At 42.6% G+C, this 27,745-nt stretch overlaps 1 protein-coding gene across 2 annotated transcripts in view; it reads left to right on the forward strand.

Annotated features, from left to right (window-relative positions):
• Positions 1 to 27,745, forward strand: part of spata20 (spermatogenesis associated 20) — a 467,506-nt gene that overhangs the window by 159,061 nt on the left and 280,700 nt on the right. For both annotated transcript variants that reach the window (XM_073026743.1, XM_073026744.1), the window contains exons 12-13: positions 14,577 to 14,745; positions 22,136 to 22,344. In XM_073026743.1, the coding sequence (XP_072882844.1) occupies positions 14,577 to 14,745; positions 22,136 to 22,344 (378 nt within the window). The remainder of the gene's footprint in view (positions 1 to 14,576; positions 14,746 to 22,135; positions 22,345 to 27,745) is intronic.

Consider the following 27,745-nt stretch of genomic DNA (forward strand, 5'->3'; position numbering starts at 1 on the left):
CAGCGAGGTAGCCTTGTTTGACTATTTTCACTGAGATTTGCTTTATTTTGACCCAGTTGTTTTTATCATGGCTTGCATGTCACTGAGGAACAAATGTCAATTGGAGACTAATTTCTATGAGAATGGAGCTAAATTTCAGTACGAATGGATAACACAATTGAACCAAGGTTATCAAAACCTTAATGGTAAACTGCGGTATTTCGCCATTTACATACACTTAGACGAGCACCACCATTGATTTGTTCTCAGAATGGATTTTAAACTCAGCATCAGCAAAGCAAAGGTCCTCTACCAACCTGCCCCACTGCAACACGTTGTTCCTGGACATTGATGTTTTATGGCAAGACTGTGGAAAGTATGGGCTACTTCCTCTATCCTGGGAGCCATTTCTCACCACTACCTGTACCAGCACCTTTTTTCCATTTGATGAAAAGAGGTGTCTGAAGATTTAGACATCAGTCCTGCCATAAAAGCAAAAGAGAGGGCATACAACAACACAAAAATTAGTGGTAAGATAGAGCATTGGGAAGCTTTTAAAAACCTACAGAGAGCAACTGAAAGAAGCATTAGGAGGGAAAAGATGAACCTGAAAGCAAGCTAACAAACAATATCAAAATGGATAGTAAGTGATTTTTCAAGTATGTGAAAAAATAAAGATGGAAGTGGCTATAGGACCACTAGAAAATGAGGCCAGAGAAGTAATGACGGAGGACAACGAAATGGCAGATGAACTAAATAAGTATTTTGCATCAGTCTTAACTAAGGAAGACACTAGCAGTGTGCCAGATTTTGAAGGGAGCGAGGGAAGAGAAGTGAGTGCAGTTACTATTACAAGGCAGAAAATGCTCAACAAGTTGAAAGACTTATGGGTACAGTTGGCCCTCCTTATCCGCAGGTTCTGCATGCGCGGATTCAACCAACTGCGGATCGGGAAAACCTGGAAGTTCTCTCTCCAGCACTTGTTGTTTGAGCATGTACAGACTTTTTTTCTTGTCATTATTCCCTAAACAATACAGTATAACACCTATTTACATAGCATTTACATTGTATTAGGTATTATAAGTAATCTAGAGATGATTTCAAGTATATGGGAGGATGTGCATAGGTTACCATGGATTGGGAATCGAAAAAAAATGGAAGTTCTCTAAGTCGGAACAGGTACATCCGGTATTTTTTAGCGTCAGTTAGTCAAACGTTTGGCTTGGTATATAGTATATATTTTACCTTTCTGCCCATATAAAACAGTTAAGAAACATATGTATTTCAATAATTAAACCACTAAGTTGCTTAGTAATAATTGTAGCTTTCATCAGGGCAGGTCCTTCATATGCTCCATTATTCTCACTTTATCCCGACTATAGCCTAACGCTTTTCTAATAACCGATGGCGTTTCACCTCTTTCTGATTGCTTTATTATTTCCACTTTATTTTCAATTGTGAGCGTTTTCCAGAAACACTGTGGGCGGTGGGTCCCGAGCTCTGCTGGGTACTAACGTCCACTGCACTGAGACAGGTTAAATCAGCTCCAGTGCTCTGCCGGGTCCTAAAGTCCACTGACTTGAATATCCGTGTTTTTTGGTATCTGCGGGAAGTACGTAAGTACTTACGTAAGTACTGTACGTAAGTCACTTGTACCACATGAACTGCACCCTAGGGTTCTGAAAGTAGTGGTAGAGACTGTGGAGGCATTAGAAACAATCTTTCAAAGGTCATTGGACTCTGGTGTGCTGCCAGAGGACTGGAAATTACAAATGTCGCTCCACACTTTAAGAAAGGAGGAAGGCAGCAGAAAGGAATTTATATACCAGTTGGACTGGCCTCAGTGGTTAGGAAGATGTTGGAGTCAATTGTTAAGGATAATGTTATGGAGTACTTGGTGACACAGGACAAGATAGGACAACGTCAGCATGGTTCCTTACTGGAAAATCTTGCCTGATGAACCTGTTGGAATTCTTTGAGGAAACTACAAGAAGGATAGATAAAGGGGATGCAGTAGATGTTGTATATCTGGACTTCCAGAAGGCCTTTGACAAGATGCCACACATGATGCTGCTTACATGTTAAAAGTCCATAGTGTTACAGGAAAGTTACTGTCATGCTTAGAGCATTGGCTGATTGGTAGGAGGCAGCAAGTGGGAATAAAAGGATCCTTTTCTGTTGGCTGCGAGTGACTAGTGGTGTTCGGCAGGGGGTAGTGTTGGGACCGCTTCTTTCTATGCTGTATATCAGTGATTTAGATGATGGAATAGATGGCTTTTGGTGGATTTGGAGCTCCTTTCCGGGGAACGCGCTAAGACGGTAGCGCAGTATTAATACGCAGCAGCCTCTCCGGACTCTGGATTGGGGATTGCCAAATGTTATGTGGATTTTCTAGTGTAGTCTGTTTTGTCATATGCTTTTGTGATATCATTCTGGAGGAACGTTGTCTCAGTTTTAAACTGCATTGCATTTGTGGTTTCTAAATGACAATAAACTGAATCTGAATCTGATATGAAGATTTGGTGGAGAGAAACTTTTTGAATGTTGAAAGGCCTAGACAGAGTAGATGTGGAAAGGATGTTTCCCATGGCGGGGTAGTCTGGGGCAGGAGTGCCCAGCCTCAGGATAGAGGAACATCCATTTAAAACAGAGATGCGGAGACGTTTCTTTAGCTGGTGGGTGGTGAATTTGTGGAATTTATTACCACAGTCGTTGGGTGTATTTAAGGCAGAGCTTGATAGGTTCTTGATTGGACATGGCATCAAAGGTTACGGGGAGGCGACTTGGGGAGTGGGGCTAAGGAAGGAAAAATAAAGGATCAGCCATGACTGAACGGTGGAGCAGACTCGATGGGCCAAATGGCCTAATTCTACTCCTATGTCTTATGGTAATACTCATGGTCTAGCAGGAACCAATGGTCCCTACCCTCCTATATACTTCTGAGATTTGTACTGCCTACAAATGTGCCGGGGGGAAGAAAAACACACCAATGCTGTCTCTACAGAAACTTTCAAACGTAAGGGATAAATAAAGGAATATCAATACTCTCTGAGGCAGATATTCCCAGCATGGATGCCTTAGAATATACTATGCTAGGCAGGTCATATTTTGCCGACCTCTGTACATCAGTAGCTTGTGAGCTTTACCATCAGAAGAGATTATTCGGAGTTTGGAGGGAAGTATTCAAGTGCTGATGAAGTGATCTGTCTTGTCATGGATGATGTTGAATTTCCGAACTTAATTCTGAATCTGTAATCAACCAGGCAAGTGGTGGTTATTCTGTAGTATTCCTGATATGCCCTGTAGATCGTGGGGTCTATGGGGGATTCTTTGTTGCAGAATTCCAATCCTCTGATCTGCTCTTTGCATCCAGTCTTTGTTTTCAGCATTTTTTGTTGTAATACATTCAGTGGTCAGGCAACAATCCCTCTCATCTAATATCTGGAATGTAAGTCTATATTTCATGTTCGATAAGGGTCTGGAGCTCAGTGATTTTGATGAAAGTAAACAAATACATGGCATTTAATGGTATTGTCATTTGCATCTTCCATCACTGCTGATGACGTGGGAAACTGGACAAAATGTAATTGCAGAGCTGGAAAATTTCTTCACATAGTTTGGCTGGACTTCCTAGTTTATATTTTTTAGGTTCTCACTGATCTCTCATAAGAGGTAGCATCACATGTTGTTTGCTTGATTTACTTGCTGTCCTGTTTCTGAATGGGGTGTGGCTGAGAGTCTTTCTGTCTGTTTCATATGTTGATCAACCTAAGCAATGATGAAATAGAAATTTGCTACATGATTGAGTGTTGGTTTTCATGGGTTTCATTATAAAAGAGGTTGAATTGGAAGTTACAGAATGACAATTTTAATCTGTAGTTTGTTCAAGAAATATTAATGTTTGATTTTATTGAGTTTGGAAAAGGCAATTGCTTTCACTGTCAGTAAAAATCACAATGAAATCTTTCAGAGGAGGTTTGTTTTATCTGCAGTAAATTATGGAATATTGTAAAATATTCATCTGTATCACTGCAGTTGGTATTTTTAATTAAATTATTTTTTTGTTTTTATAATTAATTTAAAAATATATATACATCTGTTAGAATAGAACTTTACAATCATTGCTCAAGATATTGAGATTGTGGTGCTACTCCAGTCTGTGCAAAACTGATATTTACAACACGTGGTATGGCTTAATTTAAAAAAAATTAATAGCACTCCATTGCATCAGTCTTCGCTGTGGAAGACACTAGCAGTGTGCCAGAGGTCCATAAGTGTCAGGGGTAGGAGTGAGTGCCATTGCTATTACAAAGGAAAAAGTGCTAGGCACTTTTCTATTCACTTGACTGCTCTATTTATCATAAATTTTTATAAATTACTATGATTGCGCATTGCACATTTAGACGGAGACATAAAGTAAAGATTTTTATTCCTCATGTATGTGAAGGATGTAAGAAAAAATGTCAATTAACTTCAAAACTCAAAGGCCTTAAGTCAGCTGGACCAGATGGACTACACCCCAGAGTCCTGAGAGTGGATTAATTGGTTGTGATCTTTCAAGAATCACTTGATTCTGGCATGGTCCTGGAGACTGGAAAATTGCAAATGTCATTCAACTCTTTAAGAAGGGAGGAAGGCAAAAGAAAGGAAATTATAGGCCAGTTAGACTAACCTCAGCGGTTGGGAAAGTGTTGGAGTCTACTATTAAGGATGAGGTTTCAGGGTTCTTGGAAACTAATGATAAAGTAAGTCAAAGTCAGTATAGTTTCTGTGAAAAGAAATCTTGCTTGACGAGTCTGTTAGAGTTCTTTGAAGAAGTAACAAAGAAAGTGAACAAAGGAGAGGCAGTGGATGTCATTTACTTGGATTTTCAGAAGGCATTTGATAAGGTGCCACACAAGATAAAATTGTATGGCATTACAGGAAATATACTGGCATGGATAGAGGAATGGCTGACAGGCAGGAGGCAGTGAGTGGGAATAAAAGAGGCCTCTTCTGGTTGGCAGCCAGTGACTAGTGGTGTTCCTCAGGGGTCAGTATTGGGACCACTACTTTTCACGTTGTTTGTCAATGATTTAGATAATGGAATTGATGGCTTTGTGGCAAAGTTTATGGATGGTACGAAGATAGTTGGAGGGGTAGGTAGTGCTGAGGAAGCAATGTGATTGCAGCAGGACTTAGACAAATTGGGAGAATGGGCAAAAAAGTGGCAGATGGAATATGGTGTTGGGAAATTTATGATAATGCATTTTAGTAAAAGGAACAATAGTGCAGACTATTATCTAAATGGGGAGAAAATTCAAACATCAGAGGTGCAGAGGAACTTGGGAGTCTTTGTGCAATACTCCCAGAAGATTATTTTACAGGTTGAGTGTGTGGTAAAGAAAGTAAATGCAACATTGGAATTTATTTCAAAGGGAATAGAATGTAAAAGCAAGGAGATAATGCTGAGGCTTTAAAAGACACTAGACAAGCTGCACTTGGAGTATTGTCAACAGTTTTGGGCGCCGTATCCCAGAAAGGGTGTGTTGTCATTGGAGAGAGTCCAGAGGAGGTTCATGAGGATAATTCCAGGAATGAAGAAGTTAATATATGAAGAGTATTGGCAGATTTGGGCCTGTGCTCACTGGAATGTAGAAGAATGCTGGGGGATCTCATTGAAACCTACTGAATGTTGAAAGGACTAGATAGAGTGGATGTGGAGAGGATGTTTCGGATGGTGGGAGTATACAGAATGAGAGAGCACAGTCTCAAAATTGAGGGTGACCTTTTAGACCAGAGGTATGGAGGATTTTTTTTAGCCAGAACGTGGTGAATCTGTGGAATGCCCTACCACAGACTGAGGTGGAAGCCAGGTTCATGGGTATGTTTAAGGTGGAAATTGATCATTTCTTGATCGGTCAGCCATCAATGGATATAACGAGAAGGCGGGTGTATGGGGTTGAGTGGGATCTGGGATCAGCTACAATGGAATGGCAGAGCAGACTCAGTGGGCTAAATGGCCTCACTTTGCTCCTAAGTCTTATGGTCTTATAACAGTTCGTAAAAATCCATACCACTCAAAGGTCATTGCAAACCAGTTGCAGCATTATTCGGCTGCACAACAGCTCTTAGAAGAAGCTGATTTTCAATCTTACTATCTTGACTAAGATGTTTCTGTATCTCCTACCAGATTTCAGGAGATTGAATAGATAGTGTCTGGGAAGGGATGGGTCTTCAAAGATGTTACAAGTGCGTCTGAGGCATCAAGAGTTGTAGATTGTTTCCAGGTCTATGATATCCTTCTCACTCATTGGAGTACTTTGTGATCTGTCTTGATGCATCTAGAGTACCATATTGTTTGTCAATATGCTCTTTATTGCACATCGATGTAAGTTGGCCAGCAATATTTGGGGCCAATTAACTCTCCTTAAGCACCTCAGGTAGTATACTGTTGTGTCTTCCCTACTATCGAGGTTGTGTTGTTGGACCAAGAGAGCTGTTCGGTGATGATCATCTCCAAAAACTTGAAGCAAGACCATTTCCACTAGTTCACCATTTATGAATAGTGGGGATTATTCGGGACCTCTTGCCTTCCTGAATCAATTATCATTTCTTTTGTCTTCATGTTGTTGAGTGATAGGTTGTTGTTCCTGTTTCAATCGGACAGTTTCAGCACCTCCTCTCTATATGCAGATTCATTATTCTTTGTGATTAGGCCAATTACTGTTGTGTCATCTGTAAATTTGATGGTTGAGTTTGTAGCATGAGCAGGAGTGCAGTCATAGGTGTAGAGGGAGTAGAGAAGTGGGCTCAGCATACACTCCTGCAGGGCACCAATGTTCAGGGTTAGGGTGATTGTTGTGTACTTGCCTAGTTTCACCATCTGGATGAAATCCAGGATCCAATTACAGGTTGATGTCCCAAGACCTAAATTGTGGAGCTTGACAGTCAGCAGGTGGTATGGTGTTAAAGGCTGAGCTATAATCGTGAAAAGCATCCTGACATAGGTGTCTTTGTGCTCCAGGTGTTCCAAGACAGTATGAAGGTTGATAGAAATGGCATCTTCAGTTGATTTATTCGCCTTGTAGGCAAACTTGTGCTGATCCAAGGTAGCCAGCATTACATCCTTGATGTGGGACATGACCAATCTTTCCAAGCACTTATTAAACTTGAATCAGAAATGTCACTAACATTTCAGAAGGTCTTTGACAGCAGGGAGGATGGTAGGAGAATTCCGACTTCCAAGCTGATCAGTCTCACAGCAGAATGTAAGTTTGCTTGTGGGAAAAATGTAAAGAGTGAGTACAGGCAGCAGTCAGGTTGAGCACAATGTGCTCCAGTAATGCACTCCACTGGACATTCGTCAGCTGCTGCCTATTTCAGCATTTTATATTTAAATTTCATGTTTACAGTGTCCACTGTATTTTGCTTGTTCTGAACTTGTCACATCCCCACTTAGTGGCACATTGTAAATTGCTGTATAGTTGTAGGATGTTGTACTTAGCCTCTCAAATTTAGTCCTATAATGAATTTGTTGGCACCTCTTTCACATACATGGCATTTACCTTTCAAGTTTTCAATGAACAAAAAACACTTTTCTGCCAGTTCTGAGTCAGTATAATAACTTGTTATCAACTGAAGCTCTCTGACTGCGCTGGTAATATAATTAAGTTTAATGTCTAAGCTGCCCATTGGTTTTCAATACTTGCAATTATTAAACACAAATTTATCCTAGCCAGTCTTGTGAATACTGTTTTGTTCATCTCACGTAGACTTACTTAACAGTTAATAGATGAAGGATAAATGTAATATAAACTGAAATCAATAGCACTACCATTTCAACAGACAATCTTCCTTACAATCCCAACTTCAGAAAAGCTTTCCAACTGCATGCAGCAAATGTAACACTTTCTAGTTGAGGCTGATTTTAGTAAGTATGAATTTGCAGCTGGTTTTATCTAGACGACTAACTAAGAACCACAAATTCTTCAATCCTTTGTTTCTCTAGAGGCTGTATGATTCACATCTCACGTAATGTTCTGACACCTCTATAGCTTTGTCGCTATCCTACTGTTGCAATCTCCTTTGTTGTAGCTTTGTTATAGTCAATACCCTTTCCTCTCTAGATCCTGTTTTAACTCCTTGTTCCCTTATGTAGTTGATTTCCTTATTTATGACAGTAGGGAAAGTGGCCTTTCAGCCCATCTGGACCTGTGTTGGCTCCCAGATGTGTAATCCTTCAGTCCCATTCCCTTTCTCTTTTGCCCTGCTGCTTTATTTTCTCCCAGGTGCCCCTTTTGGGTAAATTTGCTCCCAGGTCGCTTCTACATAAGGTGAAGTAACTAAATTGATTGGGGGAAGGAATTTAGGGTAAAAAGTTTCACGAAGAAAGCTCTGGAAACTAGGGCAATTTAACCAGCTAGCACATCTTTGGGATGTGGGAGGAAAATGGGGCACCCAGAGAAAACCCATGCAGTTGCAGGGAGAAAGTGGAAACTGCACCCAGATTGAACCCAGGTCACTGGAGTTGTGACCAAACCACAAACAAGAGAAAATCTGCAGATGCTGGAAATCCGAGCAACATACACAAAATGCTGGAGGAACTCAGCAGGACAGGCAACATCTATAAGGAAAAAAGTGCAATTGACGTTTGGGCTGAAAAGTCAACAGTACTTTTTTCCATAGATGCTGCCTGACCTGCTGAGTTCCTCCAGCATTTTGTGTGAGTTCGCTGGAGTTGTGAGGCTGCTTTGCCTTGCTGCCTTAAATTCACTCCCGAAGTTTATAAGCACCGATTGTTGGACATTTTACTTCAGTCAGTGATACGATTCCTTAATCCAGACTGTTGCTCTGATTCAGGAGTGAGGGAATGCTTCAGTGTTGGAGCTGCTTTCTTGTGAATGAGAAGACATTGAACTAAATTTCAGACACATTTTCAGGTGTTTATAAAAATTCCATTGCATCATTTAGAAGCAAAACTGGGGCTCTTCTGTAATTCCTTAGGTAATCTCATGTTAAACTGTGTAATCTAGTCATCAATCTCATTTCTAGGAGACAGTTGAGCACAAATTAGCTGCCACATTCATGTAGTCCTCCATAAGCTGCACATCCAAAGGACTACATCATTAACAATAAAGCACTGTGGTTATGATCTGTGGTCATGAGGGGCACAATGGAAATGCACACCTTTTTTCAGTTGATTTGCTAATCAGCATATGCTGACATCACAGTTTTTGAAGCATTGCTCAATGTTTAAAAAGTGCAAACAGAATATCCCTAACCTTTGTATTGCAAATTTAAGAGAGAAACTTTGTATTATATAGAGCAGGAATATGAAAATTAATCTTAAAAGATTAAGAGAAAACGGTATTGATAAAGTTAATCCAAGAGTGGATATAGATCTTTGTACAAGAATGGTACATAGTTTATCCTTTGAGATTCAGAAGGAATGTTATTGACTTCGGGATAGAAGAATTAGTAGCAACACCAGAAGGCCATTAATCAGATTTTTAATGGATCATCCTGTTTTCTACGATCTCACCATATCATGTTATCCTATTTTAAATGTTTTTGATTGGATTGTTGTACACAGATTTGAAGACATCAGTTGTGCATTCTCTATGGTCAGGATCCGGTCTCTGTCACAGCGCTAGCATCAAAGTCACAGATTATTTGCTTTCAGCTGGTGTGAACACCTTCTCTATTTGACTGCAGTGATCACTGATGTTGGGCACAGCATCCTCAACTTCTGTCTTTCCTGCGTTGTCCTGCCATACAGGATTGTCCTCAACTGGACAACTTCCCACCTAGTCAGACATAATTGGAATAACATGTGCTGGTTTTTCATCTTTTCCCTGGAGCCACTCCCTACCTTCATCACTCTGCAAGTATTACTTCTGGCTTCCTCTGAAATTTTATGTACTGTACATGCTATCTATGTATGACATTATCAAACAACACTACATCAGGCTCCATAGGTTGTTGATGACATTCATTAGCTCTCTGCACCTCGCCAGTATTTTTAAATGTCACACTGCTTATCTGACATTCTCTGCTGCAGAACGGAATTTCCTTTCCAATTAATATTTGGAAAAGCAAAGCCAATGCCTTCAATCCTTGCGCCCACTCAAACCCCATCCTGAGCTATAGCTAAGGCTTCTAGAGATGAGGGTGATGGATTAACAAGGATCTGCTTTTATTACTGCTCTTGGTAAATTTGCGATATAATAAAGATTCATGGGTTAGGGACCTGTAAATAGGGGAACTATCATAATGGAGTATGGACGTAGGGAATGCTGAGAAAGATTTGATGTTAAATGAGTTCAAATGGAGCTGGGCAGAAGGAAGCAGAGCCATTGGCTCACTCAGCAGAGTGGGAGTCCATTCAGTTCATTGTGCTTCTTTCTGGCCTTCTTGTGTCCAATTAGTTTAACCTCCTTTTCTTGTCCTTTAACTTCGCACGTTTACTTTTCTCAGAAAGGTATCCATTTCTGATTGGGAAGATGCTGTTGAATCAGGTGATTATCGTTCAAATCCACAACAGTGGATTTTGGACCATAGTCACCCGAATAAAACTGCTGTCCTCTTTTCCTTTCTGGTTCTTTTGCCAATTACAATATCCTCTGATGAGCTATTCTCTGGCAGTGAAGGCCATTGGAAAGTATTTATTAGGAAACTCACCTTCATAATTTCACACATCTGTTATAAAATCTTCCTTTAACTGGGAAGGAGAACAGTTTAAGTTCCATTTCCGACACCTCCCTCCCCTTTCTTGATCTTTCTGTCTCCATCTCTGGAGACGGCTTATCTACTGATATCTACTATAAGCCTACAGACACTCACAGCTACCTGGACTATTCATCTTCCCACCCTGTTTCTTGCAAAAATGCTATCCCCTTCTCACAATTCCTCCGTCTCCGCCGCATCTACTCTCAGGATGAGGCTTTTCATTCCAGGACGAAGGAGTTGTCTTCCTTTTTTAAACAAAGGGGCTTCCCTTCTTCCACCATCAACTCTGCTCTCAAACGCATCTGCCCCATTTCCCGCACATCTGCCCTCACCCCATCCACCCGCCACCCCACTCGGGATAGGGTTCCCCTTGTCCTCACCTACCATCCCACCAGCCTCCAGGTCCAATGTATAATTCTCCGTAACTTCTGCCACCTCCAACAGGATCCCACTACCAAGCACATCTTTCCCTCCCCACTCTTTCTGCTTTCCGCAGGGATCGCTCCCTACGCGACTCCCTTGTCCACTCGTCCCCCCCATCCCTTCCCACCGATCTCCCTCCTGGCACTTATCCTTATAAGTGGAACAAGTGCTACACCTGCTCTTACACTTCCTCCCTCACCACCATTCAGGACCCCAGACAGTCCTTCCAGGTGAGGCGACACTTCACCTGTGAGTCGGCTGGTGTGGTATACTGCGTCCGGTGCTCCGGGTGTGGTCTTTTATATATTGGTGAGACCCGATGCAGACTGGGCGACTGTTTCGCTGAACACCTACGCTTGGTCTGCCAGAGAAAACAGGATCTCCCAGTGGCCACACATTTTAATTCCACGTCCCATTCTGATATGTCTATTCATGGCCTCCTCTACTGTCAAGATGAAGCCACACTCAGGTTGGAGGAACAACACCTTATATACTGGCTGGGTAGCCTCCAACCTGATGGCATGAACATTGACTTCTCTAATGTCCGTTAATGCCCCTCCATCCCTTACCACATCCCTGACATATTTAGTTGTTTGTTTTTTTCTCTCTCTCTGCCCATCACTCTGCCTGTTCTCCATCTCCCTCTGGTGCTCCCCCCCCCTTCTTTCTCCCAAGGCCTCCCGTCCCATGATCCTTTCCCTTCTCTAGCTCTGAATCACTTTTGCCAATCACCTTTCACCTTTCCAGCTCTTAGCTTCATCTCACCCCCTCCGGTCTTCTCCTATCATTTCACATTTCCCCCTCCCCCCACTACTTTCAAATCTCTTAGTATCTGTCTCTTCAGTTAGTCCTGATGAAGGGTCTTGTCCCGAAATGTCGACAGTGCTTCTCCCTATTGATGCTGCCTGGCCTGCTGTGTTCCACCAACAGTTTAAGTTCCACGTGGTTTCCTGTAATTGATTGTTTAGCCCTGCCTCATTATAGGGTCATAGAAAAATACAGCACAGAAACAGGCCATTTGGCCCATCTTACCATGCCAAAACCATTTAAACTGCCTACTCACATCGACCTGCACTGAGACCATAGCTCTCCATACTCATACTATCCATGTACTTACCCAAAATTCACTTAAATGTTGAAATTGAGCTTGCATGCACCACTATTGCTGGAAGCTCATTCTATGCTCTCATGACCCTCTGAGTGAAGAAGTTTCCCCTCATAGTCCCCTAAAAGCTTTCACCTTTCACCCTTAATCCATGAACCTTGGTTGTAGTCCCATCCTATTTCTGACTTCCACCCACACCGACTCAGTGGACACTCCCTCTACGGCATCCTCCCTTTCTATAGCCCTGACCAGTAATGCTATTCCTCCCCCTTTTCTACCTCCCATCCTATTCCTTTTAAAACACCTAAACCCTGGTACCTGCGTCAGCCAATCCTGCCCTTCCTCCAGCCAAGTTTCAGTAACGGCCACAACATCATAGTTCCACGTACTGATCCATGCTCTAGGTTCATCCCCTTTATTCCTAATACTCCTAGTGTTGAAAGAGACACATTTCAGCCCTCTAACTGGCTATATTTATGTTTTGTCCCCTGCCTGTCCTTCCTCACCAACTCAGAACACGTAGCATCATGCCCTTGTCCTTCTACCCTAATCTCTGCACTCACATTCCGATTCCCACCCCCCTGCCAAACTAGTTTAAACCCTCCCCAACAGCTCCAACAAACCTGCCCGCCAGGATATTGGTCCCTTTCCAGTTCAGGTGCAGCCCGTCCTTTTTGTACAGGTCAGGCCTTCCCCAGAAGAGATCCCAATGATCCAGAAATCTGAACCCCTGCCCCCTACACCAACTCTTCAGCCATGCATTCATCTGCCATAACTTCCTGTTCCTACCCTCTCTGTCTCTTGGCATAGGCAGCAATCCCGAAATTACCACCCTTGAGGTCCTGCTTTTTAACTACTTTCCAATAGCAAGAGGATTTGAGTACAGGAGCAGGGAGGTTCTACTGCAGTTGTACAGGGCCTTGGTGAGACCACACCTGGAGTATTGTGTGCAGTTTTGGTCCCCTGATCTGAGGAAAGACATTCTTGCCATAGAGGGAGTACAAAGAAGGTTCACCAGATTGATTCCTGGGATGGCAGGACTTTCATATGAAGAAAGACTAGATCGACTGGGCTTATACTCGCTGGAATTTAGAAGATTGAGGGGGGATCTTATTGAAACGTATAAAATTCTAAAGGGATTGGACAGGCTAGATGCAGGAAGATTGTTCCCGATGTTGGGGAAGTCCAGAACGAGGGGTCACAGTTTAAGGATAAAGGGGAAGCCTTTTAGGACCGAGATGAGGAGAAACTTCTTCACACAGAGAGTGGTGAATCTGTGGAATTCTCTGCCACAGGAAACAGTTGAGGCCAGTTCATTGGCTATATTTAAGAGGGAGTTAGATATGGCCCTTGTAGCTAAAGGGATCAGGAGGTATGGAGAGAAAGCAGGTACAGGGTTCTGAGTTGGATGATCAGTCATGATCATACTGAATGACGGTGCAGGCTCGAAGGGCCGAATGGCCTACTCCTGCACCTATTTTCTATGTTTCTATGTTTCTTAACTCCTTATATTCTTTCTTCAGGACCTCATCCCTACTCCTATCTATGTCATTGGTCCTCACATGGACCATGACATCTGGCAGCTCACCCTCTCTCCTGAGAATACCGAGAACTCGATCCGAGATATTGTGGACCCTGGCACCAGGAAGGCAACAGACGATCTGGGATTCTCTTTCTCTCTCAGAATCTTTTATCTGTCCCCTTAACTATCAAATCCCCTATCACTACTGCTGTCCTCTTTTCCCTCCTTCCTTTCTGAGCTGAGGGTCCGGTCTCGGTGCCAGAGACGCAACCACTACAACTCGTCCCCACCAACAGTATCCAAAACAGTATACTTATTGTTGATGGGAATGGCCACAGGGGTGTTCTGTTCTTCCTGTCTATTCCGCTTCCCTCTCCTGACAGTCACCCAGTTACCTGTCCCCTGACTTTTAGGGGTGACTGTCTTCCTGAAACTCTGATCTATTACCGCCTCTGCCTCCCGAATGATCCAAAGTTCATCCAGCTCCAGTTCCAGTTCCCTAACTTGGTTTGTCAGGAGCTGTGGCTGGATGCACCTTTTGCAGCTGTGGTCATCAGGGACAATTGTGCTGTCCCTGACTTCCCACATCCTACAATCGGAGCACTGGACTACCCTATCTACTGCTTCCATTACCAACTCCTAAGTTAATTAAATTAATTAAAGAAACTTACCCAGCCTTACCTCACGCAGCAAGCTCGTCCTCCGTCTCTTCTCGCCAAAGCCTCAAAGCTCCACTCCTTCACTGGCCCACTCACTCAGTGGCTCGCCACTGTCCTTTTGGTATACCTAGTCCATGCTTAATTTTCTGTCCATTAATTTTCATTATCTTGTACAAAGGTCTCATGATCTCTGGATTTGCTCGTGCTGGTGCAGTTCTGGGGGACGAAGCTTACATTCGACGTGCAGCACAGGCTGCTGCCTTCCTGCAGGAACACATGTTGGATCAGAACAGTGGACGGCTCCTACGCAGCTGTTACCGTGGAACTGTCAGTGTTGTGGAGCAAGGGTGAGTAACTATCAAAAGGAAAGAGCTGACCTCTTTGCACATCCTTTTCAATAATAGATATCCCTTGTGGATGGAATGTAATCTTGAATGGGGCTTTCTCTCCCTTATTTCCATAGCTTTATATGTGAACCCTTAAGGCATTTGCTGTTGGAAGATGAAAACAAAGATGTTGATTAGATGCCACCAGTATGTTGGTGAGAATATCTGGTGAAAGTTGATTTGGTGCATTAAGAATTGCAAAAAGCAACATTAATAAAAATGAGAAGCTTTGCATATAACACCTTGCCAGATCCCTCTTCAGGCATTAGCCTATGAATGTTTATACGGCAAGATCAACATTTATTGAACTTAATAGTTGCGGTTATACAGTTGTGAGCCATGGAGATATTAGTACAAATACCACCAATGCAGAAGGGCAATTTAAGTTTGGTTAAATAATATGAGCTGTTTCAGTAATACTTGGTGTCAGTAGTGTCAATAGAGTTGCAATTACAAAATTCTCAAGTCAAGACATGTTTATTGTTATTTGCACCATTACAGTGAGGTGCAAGTACTGTGCTTCATTGTAGTTGTGCAAACAGCAATAAATGAACAATATGCAACAAAGTCACAGGGAGAGTATACACCACTGTGCCAGTGTCTTTGACCAACGCACACCCCTATACAGTACTATCCAAATGTCTTGGGCACATACTGTATACATAGCTAAGGTGCCTAAGATATTTGCACAGTATCATAGTAATTTTATGTATTGTACTGTACTGCTGCTGCAAAAGACAAATTTCTTGACATTTGTGAGTGATGATAAAACTGATTCTGATATGGGTCTCCATTGTGGACTGAGAGTGGGAGGAGGGTAGGGAGAGGTGAATCATGGTTGGGAAAAGGGGAAGGGAGAGGGAAGCACCAGAGGGATATTCTGTAATGATCAATAAACCAATTGTTTGGAATCAAATGACCTTGCCAGTGTCTCAGGGCTGGGTCTGTCTGCAGACGTGCCACCACCACCCCTGGCACTCCTCCTATATATATGTGCCTGAGACTTTTGCACGGTAGAGTAGGCTCAGACAATGCAGATTGTAAAAGGTGAAAAGAGAAAAAAATTGTGTGTAACACAAAACATTTGTGACATTAGTGCATTCTGACTGGTGGTTCAAGGGAGGAACTTTGCTTCTCTTTGTAACTTCTGACTCCTTCTGCCACATGTGACACCCATAGTAGTAGAAACATAGAAAACCCTTCAGCCCTTCAATACAGGCCCTTCAGCCCACAAAGCTATGCTGAAAATGTCCTTACTTTAGAATTTATCTAGGGTTACCCATAGCCTTCTATTTTTCTGAGCTCCATGTACCTGTTCAGGAGTCTCTTAAAAGACTCTATCATATCCGCCTCCACCACCGTCACCGGCAGCCCATTCCACACACTCACCATTCTCTGCGTAAAAAAATTACCCCTGACATCTCTGTACCTACTTCCAAGCACCTTATAACGGTGCCTTCTCATGCTAGCCATTTCAGCCCTGGGAAAAAGATTCTGACTGTCCACATGATCAATGCCTCTCATCATCTTATATACCTCTATCAGGTCACCTCTCATCCTCCGTTGCTCCAAGGAAAAAAGGCCAAGTTCACTGAACCAATTCTCATAAGGTATGCTCCCCAATCCAGGAAACAACCTTGTAAATCTCCTCTGCACCCTTTCTATGGTTTCCACATCCTTTCTGTAGTGAGGCGACCAGAATTGAGCGCAGTACTCCAAGTGGGGTCTGACCAGGGTCCTATATAGCTGCAACATTACCTCTCGGCTCCTAAACTCAATCCCATGATTGATAAGGCCAATACACTGTATGCCTTCTTAACCACAGAGTCAACCAGCACAGTAGCTTTGAGTGTCCGATGGACTCGGACCCCAAGATCCCTCTGATCCTCCACACTGCCAAGAGTCTTACCATTAATACTATATTCTGCCATCATGTTTGACCTACCAAAATGAACCACTTCACACTTATCTGGGTTGAACTCCATCTGCCACTTCTCAGCCCAGTTTTGCATCCTATCGGTCCTGCTGTAACCTCTGATTGCCCTCCACACTATCCACAACACTCCCTACCTTTGTGTCATCAGCAAGTTTACTAATCCATCCTTCCGCTTCCTCATCCAGGTCATTTATAAAAATCACGAAGAGTAGGGGACCCAGAACAGATCCCTGAGGTGCATGACTGATCACTGACTATGAATATGACCTGTCTACAATCACTCTTTGCTTTCTGTGAGCAAGCCGGTTCTGGATCCACAAAGCAATGTCCCCTTGGATCCCATGCCTCCTTACTTTCTCAATAAGCCTTGCGTGGCCTACCTTGTTAAATGCCTTGCTGAAATCCATATACACTACATCTACTGCTCTACCTTCATCAATGTGTTTAGTCACATCCTCAAAAAATGCAATCAGGCTCGTAAGGCACAAACTGCCTTTGACAAAGCTATGCTGACTATTCCTAATCATATTATGTCTGTCCAAATGTTCATAAATCCTGCCTCTCAGGATGTTCTCTATCAACTTACTAACCACTGAAGTAAGACTCACTGGTCTATAATTTCCTGGGCTATCTCTACTCCATTTCTTGAATAATGGAACAACATCCACAACCCTCGAATCCTCTGGAACCTCTCCCGTCCACATTGATGATGCAAAGATCATTGCCTCCCACAGTAGCCTGGGGTATATCTCATCTGGTCCTGTGACTTATCTGACATGATGCTTTCCAAAAGCTCCAGCACACCCTCTTCCTTAATATCTACATGCTTCTAGATCTCTATTATTACCTAGTTTTTGAACTTTTTGTAAGCTGTTCTTCTGACTATATTTACAACAGCCTTTGTACACCACGTTTCCTGTACCCTTTCCCTGTCTCATTGGAACATACCTATGCAGAATGCCAACCAAATATCCCCTGAAAATTTGCCACATTTCTTCCGTACATTTCCCTGAGAACATCTGTTCCTGATTTATGCTTCCAAGTTCCTGCCTGATAGTCTCATATTTCCCCTTACTCCAATTAAAAGCTTTCCTAACTTGTCTGTTCCCATCCCCCTCCAATGCTATGGTAACAGAGATAGAATTGTGATCTCTATCTCTAAATGCTCTGCTACTGAGAGATCTGACACCTGACCAGATTCATTTCCCAATACCAGATCAAGTATAGCCTCTCCTCTTATAGGCTTATCTACGTATTATGTCAAGAAAACTTCCTGAACACAGCTAACAAACTCCATCCCATCTAAACCCCTTGCTCTAGGGGCATGCCAATCAATATTTGGCAAATCAGTATCTCCCATCACGACAACCCTGTTATTATTACACCTTTCCAAAATCTGTCTTGCTATCTGCTCCTTGATGTCCCTATTACTGTTGGATGGTCTGTAAAAAAAACTCTGTAGAGTTATTGACCCCTTCCTGTTCCTATCTTCCACCCACAGAGACTCTGTAGACAATCCCTCCATGTCTTCCTCTATTTTTGCAGCCGTGGCACTATCTCTGATCAACAGTGCCACACCCCAACCTATTCTGCCTCCCTCCCTGTCCTTTCTGAACCACCTAAAGCCTGGCACTTGAAATAACTATTCCTGCCCCTGAGCCATCCAAGTCTCTGAATTTGGCCACAACATCGTAGCTCGAAGTATTGATCCATGCTCTAAGCTCATCCGCTTTGTTCATAATACTCCTTGCATTAAAATAGACACATCTCAATCCATCGGTCTGAGCGCATCCCTTCTCGATCATCTGCCTATCCTCCCTCTCGCGCTGTCTTCGTGCTTTCTCTGTGAGCCAGTCGCCTCTTCTTCCATTTCTTCAGTTTGGTTCCTATCCCCTAGCAATCCTAGTTTAAACTCTCCCCAATAGCCTTAGTAAACCTCCCCTCCAGTATATTGGTCCCCCTGGGATTCAAGTGCAACCTATCCTTTTTGTACAGGTCACTCCTGCCCCAATAAAGGTTGCAATGATCCAAAAATCTGAATCCCTGCCCCCTGCTCCAATCCCTTGGCCACGTATTTATCCTCCACTTCACCCTATTCCTATACTCACTGTTGTGGCACAGGCAGTAACCCCGAGATTACTACCTTTGTGGTTCTGCTTCTCAACTTCCTTCCTAACTCCCTGTAGTCTGCTTTCATGACCTCCTCCCTTTTCCTGCCTATGCTGTTGGTACCAATATGTACCGTGACCTCTGGCTGTTTTCCTTCCCACTTCAGGATAGCGTGGACACGTTCAGAAACATCCCAGACCCTGGCACCTGGGAGGTAAACTACAATCCATGCTTCTTTCCTGCATCCACAGAATCGCCTGTCTGATCCCCTAACTATAGAGTCCCCTATCACTGCTGTCATCCTCTTCCTTTCCCTACCCTTCTGAGTCACAGGGCCAGACTCTGTGCCAGAGGTGTGGTTACTGTTGCTTCCCCCAGGTAGGCCGTTTCTCCCCCCCCCCAACGGTACTCATGCAGGAGTACTTGTTGTCAAGGGGTACAGCCACAGGGGTGCTCTCTAGCATCTGACTCCTGCCCTTCTCTCTCCTGACTGTTAACCACTTATCTGTGTCCCAAGGCCCCGGTGTGATTACCTGCCTGTAGCTCCTCTCTATCACTTCGTCAGTCTCCCTGACTAGACAAAGGTCATCGAGCTGCATCTCCAGTTCCCTAACCCGGTCCCTAAGGAGCTGCAGGTTGACGCACCTGGTGCAGATGGGGCTGTCTGGGAGGCTGTGAGTTCCCGGACTTCCCACATCTGACACCGAGCACAGAACACCAGCCATACACACATTCTTCCTCTCTGTATTCTACGTAGGCAACCTACCTTACCTCAACCCTTATTGCCTAAGCCCCATTGAGCTAAAGCCTTCCTATTCTGTCTCCCTCTACTTCGTCACCCTCTCTATAAAGCTGTCTCCTTTTAAACTCTTCTCGCTGTACTCATTGACTGACGTCCATGCGCTTGCGCAGTTGTGCCCCGATCAAACCGCTGAAGAAATAACCCTTAACTTAAATGGTTCAATGAGTCAAAAATATAATAAGGTGGAAACCAGATGAGCCGGAAGGCATTACAAAAACACACTCAGCCCAGGCTACCTTAAAGGTCACACCTAACACACCTAACACACCTAACTTGGAGTAGTTCTAATGTAGTGATATACATAAAATCATACTCAGCCTACATTCCGAATTTCTCCATTATTATCTCTAAACAGAAAATGCTAGAGGTCGGTTGCTTAGGCAGCATCTCTGGAGAGAGAAGCAGAGCTAATGTTTCAGTTTGGTGACCTTTCATCATAGCTGACACATACTCTATGGCAAGCTGTTCTGATGAAAAACTGTGGACCTGAAAAATGGGCTGTTTCTTCACCACAAATGTCATCTGACCTACTGTGATCTTATTGTCTTCCCAGCATTTTCTGTTTTTATTTCAGATTGCCACCTTCTGTGGTTTTGCTTCTTCATTGTGATGATTTGATATGTATTACCAGTTAGAAGACAGAACCACAAGAGGTGGGAGCACAGTGGTATATGCCTTCATCATTGGTTCTAATGCAGATAGTGGCTCTTGATATTAGAAAGACATAAGCACCTCCCTTTCTCCAGTGATGAATCAGTACTCATGTTAACAGCTCTTGGAAGGAATATTGAGAATAGAAAGAGCACAGAATATGCTATAGATAGTGGATTTTAATACCCAACCCCAGCAGTGGCTTGGTAATACTATCACTGGCTGAACTTGGAGGGCTTGCTGCAGGTGGTATGAAAGAGAAGCTAAGTACATATTTTGAATTTGTCTTCAGGGAGGAAAGCACAGAAATCTATGAGAAAAATTGTGGAAAAACAGATTTCAGTTGGTTGAGGAAATGAAATATATTAACCATTTTTTAATAAAAAAAAGAGTCCATTGGGGAAATTAGGGGGACTGGAAGGTGATCAAGTGACCTGCACTTTAGCGTTTAGCAAAGGATGGAATGGAAGTTTGGAAGTAATAATTCAAAATTCTGCATTTTCTCGAACTGTTTTCACAGATTGATAGGTTAAAAAAAATATATAACCCTGACATTTAGGGAAAGAAGGAGACAGTAAATAGGGAACTATAGACTATTCTACCTTGTGTCAGTAGCAGAAAAAGTGATGGAATCTATTATTAAGGAAATAGTAACAAGGCACTTAGGTAATCAGACTGGATCAATATGGATTTGTGAAAGGGAAATTATGTTAGATTTTTAAAATTTGTAACCAACAGTTGTAGGGATATCAATGGATAAGGAATATTATGACTTTCAACAGGTCTTCAATGAGGCAACGCAGAGTAGGTTACTGTAGGATTTAAGGTAATATACGGGGATGGATTAAGGATTAGTCGATGGTCATAAAACTTGCTGGAACCTTGTAATCAGCGTGTTCAACAGCAGCCTTGTTTGGAATTAATCACGGAATGATGTAGCATTGCTGTGATAGCAGTGTTAGACCCTGTGCCACAACCTCACAAAGTCGAATGTACCTTTTCTATGCAGAATCAGGTTTAATATCACTGGCATATGTTGTGACATATGTTATTCTTCAGCAGCAGTACATTGCAATGCATAATAATAAAAAAGATCTTTAAGATATATATAACACGCACAAAATGCTGGTGGAACACAGCAGGCTAGGCAGCATCTATAGGGAGAAGCGCTGTCGACGTTTCGGGCCGAGACCCTTCGTCAGGACAAATATATATATTTAATATATATATATTTAATTAATTAGTAATTCAGAAAGAGAGTGAAAGTGAAGTGAGCTAGTGTACATGGGTTCATTGTCCATTCAGAAATCTGATGGAGCTGGGACAAAGATGTTCCGAAAACCTTCAGGTTCCTGTACCTCCTCCTCGATGGTAACAATGAGAAGAGGGCCTGTTTGAAGGGCCAGTGCAACTTGAAACCATATGAATGAGAGCATTATGCCTTCTTAGGTGTGGCTATAGACAGCAAGACTGGTAATTATTGCATATTGCTGAATACTTTAGAAGTGAGTTATGATGGTGATGAGGTCTTATCTTCAGTTGTTGCATTTTAGTGCAGAAGGTCATTATCCAGAGTGTCTTTAGATAGAGGTCCTGAATTTTACCTCTGGTGATGAAGGAATAATGGTATATGTCTAGATCTGAGCATAACTTGGAACCCCTATTCTCTTTCTCATCCTAGGTAGCAGTGGTTATTTGTGTTGAGTACTTGCAAAAAAAAAATTGCCTACAGAATCAAGAGTGATGAGTTCTAAAGTGTTACAGGAAGTTTGTCTCTGGAGTGTGGGATACAAGCCACTGAAAAGGTAATTAATACAGTGATTTGATAGTTACCAACTCTGATCTTTTTTCAGAGCCAATCCCATCAGTGGGTTTCTGGATGACTACGCGTTTGTTATTCGCGGCCTGATAGACCTGTATGAGGTTTCCTTTGAGCAGCAGTGGCTAGAGTGGGCCCTGAGGCTTCAGCAGAAGCAGGATGAACTGTTTTGGGATGCCAAGGAATTTGGTTACTTTACGGATGATGCCCATGATACATCGGTGCTAATTCGCCTTAAGGAAGGTGAGTTTTCCCTAAGCAAATTCTTTATCTAAACAAAGTCTTATTTCTGATGGGACATGTTGCTTTTATGCATTGTTGCTACACCAAGCTTTTAAAGTAGAAAAATGGATATTTCAGTGAAAGGTAGGCATTCTAACTTGTTCATTAAGTAACAAAATTGCACTAGTTTTGTTGTGTTTGTTTTTATGTGTAACAATATGGAATCAATAGTAGTTTCCTTAATTTAACTTTAATTCAGACCGGTTAAATTCGTCCTCCATCCGCCAAAAGTAGAAGTTCCCGGTGGGCAAACGTTTTAATTCCCATTCCCATTCCCGTTCCAATATGTTGGTCAGTGGCCTCCTCTTGTGCCAAGATGAAGCCACCCTCAGGATATATTCTGTCTTATATTCTGTCACACCTTACATTCTGTCTGAAAGCTTCCAACCTGATGGCATGAATATTGATTTCTCCTTCTGATTAAAAATTACACACCCCCTCCCCCCTTTGGCCTCTTACCTCTTCTAACCTGCCTATCCCTTCTCCCTGGGTCCCCTCCTCCCTCCCTTTCTCCGATGATCCATTCTCCTCTCCTATCAGATTCCTTCTTCTCCAGCCCTTTATCTTTTCAACCCTTCTGGCTTCACCTATCACCTTTTAGCTAACTTCCTTCCCTTCCCCCTACCTTTTTATTCTGGCATCTTCTCCTTTCCTTTCCAGTCTTGAAGAAGGGTTTCAGTCCAAAATGCAGCTGTTTATTCACCTCCATAGATACTGCCTGACCTAACGTGATCCTCCAGCATTTTGTGTCTGTTGCTTTGGTTAAATTCAGATTACGTTCTTAATATTTCCATAACCACAAACTCAAATATCACTACAGATGGCAAACACCTCTGTAGTCTGCTCTTGTCCAAGCCTACCCACTCTTTGCCAGCTGTGACGATATGTATGAACTCTCCTCTCCATTTCATTGCTGATCACAAGGCCAGCAGCTGCGGTCTTTCAATATTTGTCAATCTTTCTGAACACTTTGATATTTTGGAGACATTCTTCTGCTCCTAATAAGGCTGGGTAGAGTGGTGTTGCATCGTCTGTGACAGTTTTGTGGAAGGTCACCCAGCTATCAAATTTATACAAAGCTGCTTATTGTCATATGCACAAGTACATGTATGCACAGGTGAAATGAAAAGCTTATTTGCAGCAGCTTCGCAAGCTCATAGCATTAGGGACATGACATTCACAAGGAAAATGTAAGTTAAATAAAATTATCCACAAATTTTACAAGAAAGAATACAGTTAGTGCAAAAAATGTCTGTTGTAGTGCAATGGATGTGGGGTTGTTAAACTGAGGTAGTGATTAGGATTTTCAAAGTTCAAAATAAATGTATTTTCAAGGTTGAGGGGTAATTAGTGTTCTTGAAACTGGTGGTGTCAGTCCTGAGGCTCCTGTGCCTATTTCCTGAAGACAGCAGTGAGAAGAGAGCATGTTCTGGGTGGTGGGGGTCCCTGATGATGGATGCTGCTTTCCTGTGATAGTGTTTCATGTAGATGTGCTCAATGGTGGATACATATCTAAGTATAGATCGTTGGAAGAACGAAATTTATGGCTGTATTCCACTTGAAAAAATCACTTACAATTTAAGAGATAAATATGAAACATTTTTGAAAATTTGGCGCCCTTATTTACAAAAGACAGGATTAAATATATAGGTGCTCCGAAGATGAAATAATTGGTTACTTGGGGAAAGAAATAAATGCATACACTAAAGTTATTACGAACTCCGTGGAGCGTGTGGGGATCTTCCAATATCCAGGCATTCCTTTTTTTTTCTCTTTCTTTTTTTTTTAGGGATGTTAGGGGGGAGGGGTTAAGGGGAGGGGGGCTGGGTAACATTTTTTTTTCTCATACACTTTTATTTTGTAACTATTTGAAAACAATAAAAAAAGTTAAAAAAAAAAAATGGTGGCATATAAATCTTTGACAAACATCTATAGATATGTAATGGAGAATAGATCGACTGGCTGCACCACAGCCTGGTATGGAAACATCAATGCTACGGAATGGAAAATCCTACAAAAAGTAGTGGATACAGCCCAGTCCATCATGGGTAAAGCCCTCCCCACCATTGAGCACATCTACACAGGGCATTGTTGCAGGAAAGCAGCATCCATCATCAGGGACCCCCACCACCAAGACCATGTTCTTTTCTCGCTGCTGTCGTCAGGTAGAAAGTACAGGAGCCTCAGGAATCATACCAGCAGGTTCAGAGACAATTATTACTGCTCAAATCATCAGGTTCTTGAACCAGAGGGGATAACTTCACTCAACTTAACTGGTCCCATCAATGAACTATTCCAACAACCTACGGACTCACTTTCAAGGATTCTTCATCTCATGTCTCAATATTTAATATATTATTATTATTTCCTATTATATTATTTCTTACTTTTTGTATTTGCACAGTTTGTTGTCTTCTGCACAATGGTTATCCTATTATGGTTACTGGATTTATTGAGTATGCCTGCAAGAAAATGTTGTATATGGTGACGTACATGTACTTAGATAACTTGGATTGGGAACCTGACTCCCAGGTGTTGACAAGTAGCAAGGCGATGCACAACCTCTGCTGATGCAAGAACTTCTGATATCAGTTCTGCTGTTTGAATTGTATATTGACAACTCCTCGACTCAGTGTTTAGGAACAGCTTCTTCCTCTCTGCATTCCGATTTCTGAATGGTCCATGAACCTATCAGCACTCCCTTATCATTCCTCTTTTGCACTATTTATTTATCATATTTTTATTGTACCTTAAGGTATTTTTTTTAATGTCTAGCACTGTCCTGCTGCCACAGAACAGCAAATTTCACATGTTAGTGATAATGAACATGTATAGAGTGTATGACTGGCTGCATCACGACCTGGTTTGAAAATACCAATGCCTTTGAGGGAAAAATCTTACAAAAAGTAGTGGATTCAGCCCAGTACATCATGGGTAAAGCCCTCCCAACCATTGAGCACATCTATATGGATGCTGTCATAGGAAAGCAGCATCCATCATCAGAGATCCCCACCACCCGGGTCATGCTCTATTCTCGTTGCTACCATCAGGTAGAAGGTACAAGAGCCTCAGGACTTGCACCACCAGGTTCAAGAACAGTTTCTACTCCTCAACCATCAGGCTCTTGAAGAAAAGAGGATTGGTACTGATGACATAGGTAGGAAAAGGGACGAAGTTCTGAAAACAGACCACAGGGAGTTAGGAAGGAAGTTGAGAAGCAGGACCACAAAGGTAGTAATCTCAGGATTACTGCCTGTGCCATGTGACGGTGAGTATAGCAATGGAATGAAGTGGAGGATAAATGCATGCTGAGGGATTGGAGCAGGGGACCTCTTTTGGGGCAGGTGTGACCTGTACCAAAAGGATGGGTTGCACTTGAATCCCAGGGGACCAATATCCTGGCAGGGAGGTTTGCAAAGAATATTGGGGAAAGTTTAAACTAGGATTGTGGGGGGGGGGGGGCGGGTTTGCAATCGAACTCTAGAGACAGTTGACTCTCAAGTAGAGAAAGCTTGGAGACAGTGCAAGAAGGCAGTTAGGTAAGTGACAGAGAAGGGATGCGCTCAGACCGATAATTTGAGATGTGTCTATTTTAATGCAAGGAATATTATGAACAAAGTGGATGAGTTTAGAGCGTGGATCAGTACTTGGAGCTATGATGTTGTGGCCATTACAGAGACTTGGATGGCTCAGGAGTAGGAATGGTTACTTTGAGTGCCAGGCTTTAGATGTTTCAGAAAGGACAGGCAGGGAGGCAAAAGTGGTGGGGGCATGGCACTGCTGATCAGAGATAGTGTCACGGCTGCAGAAAAGGAGGAAGTCATGGAGGGATTGTCTATGGAGTCTCTGTGGGTGGAATTTAGGGACAGGAAGGGGTTAATAACACTACTGGGTGTTTTATATAGACCACCCAATAGAGAATAGGGAGACAGATTCTGGAAAGGTGTAATAATAACAGGGTTGTGGTGGGAGATTTTAATTTCCCAAATATCGATTGGCATGCCCCTAGAGCTAGGGGTTTAGATGGGGTGGAGTTTTTTAGGTGTGTTCAGGAAGGTTTCTTGGCAGAATATGTAGATAAGCCTACAAGAGGAGAGGCAGTACTTATAACCATATAACAATTACAGCACGGAAACAGGCCATCTCGGCCCTTCTAGTCTGTGCCGAACACTTACTCTCACCTAGTCTCACCTATCTGCACTCAGCCCATAACCCTCCATTCCTTTACTGCCCATATACCTATCCAATTTTTTTAAATGACAAAATCGAACCTGCCTCTGCCACTTCTACTGGAAGCTCGTTCCACACAGCTACAACTCTCTGAGTAAAGAAGTTCCCCCTCATGTTACCCCTAAACTTTTGCCCCTTAAATCTGGTATTGATCTGGTATTGGGAAATGAACCTGGTCAGGTGTCAGATCTCTCAGTGGGAGAGCATTTTAGAGATAGTGATCACAATTCTATCTCCTTTTCCTTTAGCATTGGAGAGGGATAGTAACAGACAAGTTAGGAAAGCGTTTAATTGGAGTAAGGGGAAATATAAGGCCATCAGGCAGGAACTTGGAAGCATAAATTGGAAACAGAGGTTCTCAGGGAAATGTATGGAAGAAATGTGGCAAATCTTCAGGAGATATTTGCGTGGAGTTCTGCATAGGTATGCTCCAATGTGACAGGGAAAGGATAGTAGGGTACAAGAACTGTGGTGTACAAGGCTGTTGTAAATCTAGTCAAACAGAAAACTAGAGCTTATGAAAGATTCAAAAAACTAGGTAATGATAGAGATCTAGAAGATTATAAGGCTAGCAGGAAGGAGCTTAAGAATGAAATTAGGAGAGCCAGAAGTGGTCATGGCGGACAGGATTCAAAAAAACCCCAAGGCATTCTACAAGTATGTGAAGAGCCAGAGGATAAGACGTGAAAGAATAGGACCAATCAAGTGTGACAGTGGAAAAGTGTGTATGGAACCGGATGAGATGTAGAGGTACTTAGTGAGTATTTTGCTTCAGTATTCACTACAGAAAAGGAGCTTGGCAATTGTAGGGATGACTTACAGTGGACTGAAAAGCTTGAGCATGTAGATATTAAAGAAGAGGATGTGCTGGAGCTTTTGGAAAGCATCAAGTTGGATAAGTCACCAGGACCGGACCAGATGTACCCCAGGCTACTGTGGGAGGCGAGGGAGGAGATTGCTGAGCCTCTGGCGATGATCTTTGCATCATCAATGAGGACGGGAGAGGTTCCAGAGGATTGGAGGGTTGTGGATGTTGTTCCCTTATTCAAGAAAGGAAGTAGAGATAACCCAGGAAATTATAGACCAGTGAGTCTTACTTCAGTGGTTGGTAATTTGGTGGAGAAGCTCCTGA

The sequence above is a fragment of the Hemitrygon akajei genome, chromosome 22, assembly GCF_048418815.1.
Source record: "Hemitrygon akajei chromosome 22, sHemAka1.3, whole genome shotgun sequence".
Classification (NCBI taxonomy): domain Eukaryota; kingdom Metazoa; phylum Chordata; class Chondrichthyes; order Myliobatiformes; family Dasyatidae; genus Hemitrygon; species Hemitrygon akajei.